The following is a 6,593-nucleotide window of genomic DNA, read 5'->3' on the forward strand; positions in this document are numbered from 1 at the left end:
GGTCCTCAGGAAGTAGAAACCTAGTCTCCTTGCCAGTAAGGGCTCTTATTTGCATACACGAATAATTAATTAGGTGGAAAGAAGGGGCTGGGAGTCAAAGGTGGAGGAGAGAGTCGGGGCTTGGAGCTCCTCTAGTTGATGAGGAAAACAGGCCTCCTGAAGAACTACAACTCCCAGGAGGCCTTGCCGCTGCTCTGCGGCAGAGCGCCCCAAAGTCATGGGGAGGGTATACTTTCCCCGGATCTGCAGGCCTCGCTATCCAGGCCAGGACGCAGTTACCTTAGCTCTCCTTCACCCCTCTCCCCATTGCCCTCTCTAATTGGTGAACGAGGAGGTTTCCAAGGTAACCGCGCAGTAGGGAGGATCCTCACAAGAAGGGAAGAGAGACCCGGAAGTGACGCTCTTACCTCGCGCTGTCGGCGGGAGGTTCCAAAGATGGCTGCGCGCAAGGGTCGGCGGCGCACGTGTGAAACCGGGGAGCCTATGGACGCCGAGTCCCACGACGCAGGGTCCAAGGGCCCGGCCCAGGTCTACCTACCCGGCCGGGGACCCCCGCTGCGCGAAGGAGAGGAGCTGGTCATGGACGAGGAGGCCTACGTGCTGTACCACCGAGCACAGACTGGTAGGCCTGGGCACCTGGAATCCTGGGTCCTGAGGAAGGAGGGGACTGGAATCCTGGGTCCTGAGGGGGCAGTTGGTTCTGAGCTTTTAACTTAAGAGGCACTCTGAAAGAGAAGATTGGGGTGTAAGAGGGTTGACATCACACTCAAGAGGACTGAGATCCCTCTGTCCCATCCTAATTTTCCAACTTCTCCTTGCATCCCCAGGCGCTCCCTGTCTCAGCTTCGACATAGTCCGGGATCAGCTGGGAGACAACCGGACCGAGCTTCCTCTTACACTTTATCTGTGTGCTGGGACCCAGGCCGAGAGCGCCCAAAGCAACAGGTGAGTAAGACTGACGCTTTCCCAGGACCAGGGACCTGAGCCTCCAGCTCCCTCTTCCTCAGGACCTAGAAGTCGAGGTTTCCAGCCTCCTCCCACCCTCCTTACTAAGGATCCTGGCACCCGGTGCCGCATTCATGCCACACCTCCCCCAGATTGATGGTGCTTCGGATGCACAATCTGCATGGGACAAAGCCCCCGCCATCCGAGAGCAGTGACGAGGAGGAGGAGGAGGACGATGAAGAGGATGAAGAAGAGCGGAAGCCTCAGTTGGAGCTGGCGATGGTGCCCCATTATGGCGGCATCAACAGAGTTCGGGTAAATACAGCACCAGCAGCCTGCCCTGCGTTTTCTGGAGCACACCCCCGCGCACCCACGCCCTTCAGCTCTTAGAAAAGCACCTGGCACATAGTTTTTTTGTTTTTGTTTTTGTGTTTTTGCGGTACGCGGGCCTCTCACTGTTGTGGCCTCTCCCGTTGCGGAGCACAGGCTCCGGATGCACAGGCTCAGCGGCCATGGCTCACGGGCCCAGCCACTCCACGGCATGTGGGATCCACCCGGAACGGGGCACGAACCCGTGTCCCCTGCATCGGCAGGCAGACTCTCGACCACTGCTCCACCAGGGAAGCCCTGGCACATAGTTTTATATATTATAGTAATTGTCATTATGTGCTGGATGCTATAAGGTGTTTTTTTTCAGCAAACATCATTTGTACTAAATTTATTATTTATTTACTTATTTATTTGGCTGTGTTGGGTCTTAGTTGCGGCACACGGGATCCTTCATTGTGGCGCGAGGGCCTCTCTCTAGTTGTGGTGTGGGCTGTAGAGCACGCGGGCTCAGTAGTTGCAGCAGGCAGGCTCTCCAGTTGAGGCGCGTGGGCTCTGAAGAGCAAGCGCGGGGGCTTAGTTGCCCCGCGGCACGGGGATCTTAGTTCCCCGACCAGGGATCGAACCTGTGTCCCCTGCATTGGAAGGCAGATTCTTAATAGAGGGGTATTTTTTAATGTTCTTTTCTCTTCTGTAAAACGGTGAGAGTCACAAAGCTTACGTGATGGGGCCGGTGTGAGGATAAACTGAAATGACACAAAGCGTTATTTCAATAACTGAAAGTTATTCAGGTGTCTAGAAACAGCACTTGGCTATAACTTGAGATATATGTTTTCTGTTATTGCTCAGGGACTCTTGTGGGCTTGGGGGTTACTTTTGTGCTTCAGAGTTACAACCCTTTCTAATCAGGTTGATGTGAGAATTAAATGAGATGCTGTGTGTATAGTACTTGGAGCAGTGCTTGGCGCATAGTTCTTGAGAAGCATTTCCATTAAAGTATTACCGTGTCTCGGGTACTGTTTTAGACCGTGGGGAGTTAACGGGGTGCAAAAGGTCTCTGGCTCCTTGAAACTTACATACCAGTGGGAAAGGGAACAAGAAGAAACTAAGCATATGTGTGTATGTCCAAAGATGCTAAGTGTTGTGGAGAAAAATGAAACAAGGTAAGGGAGTTAGAGTCTTCTGGAGTGGGGTTGCCTCTTTAAATAGTGTGGTCAAGGAAGCATTCACTGATAAGGTGCCATTTGAACAGAGACCCGCAGGAAATGAGGGAGTGAGGCAAGGATATCTGTGGGAAGAGGTTTGCAGGCAAGGAAATAAGTGCAAAGGCCCTGGGGCGTACTGAGGAGTTTTGAGGGAAGCTGGGGAGAACAGTGCTGAATGGATGAGGGGGAGAGTGACAGGGTTTGGCAGGTGGGCACAGAGGAGACATTGTTTAGGGCCTTGTAGGCCAGTGTAAGGACTTGGCTTTTACTTGGGGAGAAATTGGGAACCGTTGGAGGGTTTAGAGTGAAGGATGGCAGGGATCTGACTTGTGTTTTAAAGGGATCCCTCTTACTGCTGTATTGAGAATAGACTGCAGGGAGGCAAGGGCAGAAGGACAGTCCTGTGAGGAGGCCAGTACAGGAATGCAGGGAAGGGTGACTTTGGTAGTAACACGAGTGACAGCAGCAGAGGTACTGAGGAAGGATTGGAAGTGTGGCATTTTGGGTGGAGTCAGCATAGGTGGTGGGTGTGAGGAAGGAGAGACAAGTGGGGAATGAGTCCTGCCGTTTGGGGCCCAAGGTGGGACCTCCAGGGAGGAGTAGGTGGCAGTGGGCGTTTAGGAACTTGGCTTTGGCCTTGTGATGTCTAAACAGTCAGTTCGATGTGAGCCTGGAGTTGAGGAGAGAGGTCAGGGCTAGGGGCTACTGGAAACCTTGAGGCTGAACAGGATCTCCTAGTGAGCAAAGGTAAACAGGCAGAGAGATCCGGAGACAGGCCTGTGAGCAGCCTACATTTAGACAGTTACAGAGACCAGGAGCCTGAACACACTTCCGGGGGCTTGTGGAATAACAGCCTCGATTCCTGGGAGTCCGGAAGGAGTTTTGTCCTCCCCGCACCATCATCTCTACCGCAGGGTGGGGAGTTGTCCCGGGTACCAAACTGCTCTTGCAGGCCCTGATTCCATTCCCGCAGAGGTTTCTGGGAGTTGTAGTCCCAGCCCTGGGTGGAGGGCGGGTCTGAGGAGCTGCAGTTCTGGTTCTGGGGGATGTTAGGGGCTGTGCTTGCCACCTGGAGCCTCCTGTCCCTCTCACCTCCGCTCCCCTTCTCCCTCCCCTCCAGGTGTCGTGGCTGGGTGAGGAGCCAGTGGCTGGGGTGTGGTCAGAGAAGGGCCAGGTGGAGGTGTTTGCACTGCGGCGGCTTCTGCAGGTGGTGGATGACCACCAGGCCCTAGCGACCTTCCTCCGGGACGAGCAGGCCCGCGTGAAGCCCATCTTCGCCTTCTCTGGCCACATGGGTGAGGGCTTTGCACTCGACTGGTCCCCTCGTGTGCCTGGTGAGTCCCTGGGGTGTGCAGTTAGCCCTGAGGGCTGGGTAGGAGCAGGGTCTACAGCAGGGGTGGGTGCTAAGGTGGGAGTGAGCTGTGGCCAGGCGGGACAGGGTCGTGTCCTGACTCCCCTTCGCAGGGCGCCTGCTGACCGGTGACTGTCAGAAGAACATCCACCTCTGGACGCCTACGGACGGCGGTTCTTGGCATGTGGACCAGCGGCCATTCGTGGGCCACACACGCTCCGTGGAGGACCTGCAGTGGTCTCCAACCGAGGACACGGTGAGGGAGGGCCGGGGGTCTGGACTCCTGTCGTGGGGAGGGGGGCAGGTCCTAATGAGGGGGTCACTAAAAGAGAGGGTAGCCCACCACTGGACCCCGGTCTCCAGAGTGGGGCGGGGGTGCACCAGCTTGCCTCCGACTCTGCCTGGTCCAGGTATTTGCCTCTTGCTCAGCCGATGCCTCCGTCCGCATCTGGGACATCCGGGCAGCCCCCAGCAAGGCCTGCATGCTCACCACCGACACCGCCCACGATGGGGATGTCAACGTCATCAGCTGGAGCCGCCGGGAGCCCTTCCTGCTCAGCGGCGGGGATGACGGAGCCCTCAAGGTCTGGGACCTGCGGCAGTTCAAGGTACTGTCCCAGCTGGACACCTGGGGCGGGAGAAGCCCCTGCTACCGGAGGCCACTAGGATTTGTGGGTTTTCCCTCCTGAGGAGGTTTATACACGAGAGCTGGGAAGGCTCTCTGAATTGGGGTCCAGATGAGGAAACAGGCTCAGCGAGAGGAAGGCTTGGGGCTGCTGTGGAGTCGCTCCCTCTACCATCTGGAGATCTGACACGAGGGAAGGGGCTGGGTGGCGGAGACTACGATTCTCATCTGCCCGCAGGGAGCCATGCGCCGGCCGTGCTGCCCAGGGACTCAAGGGCTTCAGAAGACGGTCATTTTTCTTTCCGTGATTTTATAGCTGAGAGCAGAGCCCAGCTCACTCATTTTGGGAGGGGGAACTGAGGTCCAGAAAGGACAGGAGCAGGTAGGATGTGACCACCCAGCTAAGCTTTGAGTCTGCAGAGCTGAGAGGGTCTCCAGGCAGGAGAAGTTGCAGCTCCTGGCCTCCCTCCGGACAAAGCCGTGACTTCATACCCCTCTGGGCCTTCCCAGGATTGTCTTTTTACTCCCCCCAGTGTAATGAGTTCTACAGAATCAGCCCTGGGGAAGTTTCTAGAAATGGATTCCAGCCCCCCAGGCAGGTGCATGGCCAGGTCACAGGGCCAAAGTGGATTGGCCACTGGAACATTGGAACCATTTCTCCAAATGAGAGAGACACCAATCCCCACCAGCACCTTTGCTTTAGTAAAAGTGTCGTTCTTTGCCTCGGCTCCCTCTGGAGCCTGGGAGTCATGCCGCTGCCCCCTTTAAGGCCTTCTAGAACCAGCGGGCAGAGAGCACTTGCAGAACCACGCCTTCCTTTTATAGGGAAGGAAACTGAGGCAGGCCCAGGGAGGAGCAAGGGTTGGGGTTTTGTGGCCTGGAGCTGGGAGGGGCTTCTTTGCAGGTGAAACCAAACTCCCAGCAGCCCCTGGGACATCACAGCTTTATTACCAGCTGTACTTTGCGCTCTGTCCCTTTCGGAGAACCTGGGTTTGTGGGGGGCACAAGGGGTGGAGCCCTGGTTGAACCCTAAGGCTGGAGAGGGGTGGGAGTCTGTGCCTGGGTCACCCCAGGCATCAGGCTGAGGGGCTCAGAGGCCCTGACTCCCATCTTCCCATAGTCTGGCTCCCCGGTGGCCACCTTCAAGCAGCATGTGGCCCCCGTGACCTCAGTCGAGTGGCACCCCCAGGACAGTGGGGTCTTCGCGGCCTCGGGTGCAGACGACCAGATCACACAGTGGGACCTGGCGGTGGAGCGGGACCCCGAGGCCGGTGACACGGAGACTGACCCTGCGCTGGCAGACCTTCCCCAGCAGCTGTTGTTCGTGCACCAGGGCGAGACGGCTCTGAAGGAGCTGCACTGGCACCCGCAGTGCCCTGGGCTCCTGGTCAGCACCGCCCTGTCAGGCTTCACCGTCTTCCGCACCATCAGCGTCTGAGGCCAGCCAGGCCGCATCTATCTGGCCCTCCACTTGGGGACTGAAGGTGAAGTTCATTCTCCTGGAAGGGACTCGTTCAGATCCGTTGGCCAGCGCTTCTCCAGCAGGACTTAGTTTGGCCCATCGGCTGCCGTGATGGATTCTGTCTGACTTACTGTTTTTTGAAAGGACTCGGTTTGGTCCGGTGCCCCCCTTGCCAAAGGATATGGTTTGATCCGTGGCTCTAAAACTAGGGCTTGGTTTGCTCCCACGATTCCTCCAACCAAAGGACTGGGTTTGACCCATGGCCCTATAAGACCAGTGGGCTTGACTCTGGTGACCCCTCTTGCCCCAAACCTTGGTTTAGCCCAGTGACCCCCTCCCCCCCAACCTGTCAGAAGAATCCGTTGGCTTTTTCCCTGACGGGCCTGGCGTGGCCTGGTTGCTGTGGACACTTAGTCAGCTGCAGCACTTGGCGTGACCCTTTGACCTCTCTGCCACTGGCCTCCCCCAGGGAACTCAGCTGCTTTACGGTGGCTGGACCGAATTCAAGGAGTGGGTTCCTCCAGCAGAAGTTGGCCCTTGTCTTCCTGCCAACTGGGTCTGGCCACGACTTCCCAGGGAGAGGCCGCGTGGGGCCTTCTCCCCTCCTCCCAAAGGCAGGCACCGTGCAGCGGGGAAGAGATGGGGGCTCCTGAGGGGCAATAAAGGACCAGAATGAGG

At 57.2% G+C, this 6,593-nt stretch overlaps 1 protein-coding gene across 1 annotated transcript; it reads left to right on the forward strand.

Moving 5' to 3' along the window:
- Positions 1-411: 411 nt before the first annotated feature.
- On the forward strand, positions 412-6,593 carry GRWD1 (glutamate rich WD repeat containing 1). Its single transcript, XM_027080056.1, has 7 exons — positions 412-622; positions 828-945; positions 1,098-1,260; positions 3,598-3,811; positions 3,942-4,084; positions 4,239-4,436; positions 5,574-6,593. The coding sequence occupies exons 1-7, from the start codon at positions 436-438 to the stop codon at positions 5,889-5,891; spliced, it is 1,341 nt and encodes a 446-aa protein (XP_026935857.1). The 5' UTR covers positions 412-435; the 3' UTR covers positions 5,892-6,593.

The sequence above is a fragment of the Aethalodelphis obliquidens genome, unplaced genomic scaffold (genome assembly GCF_003676395.1).
Source record: "Aethalodelphis obliquidens isolate GAN/ISIS:26980383/991018 unplaced genomic scaffold, ASM367639v1 scaffold43, whole genome shotgun sequence".
NCBI lineage: Eukaryota > Metazoa > Chordata > Mammalia > Artiodactyla > Delphinidae > Aethalodelphis > Aethalodelphis obliquidens.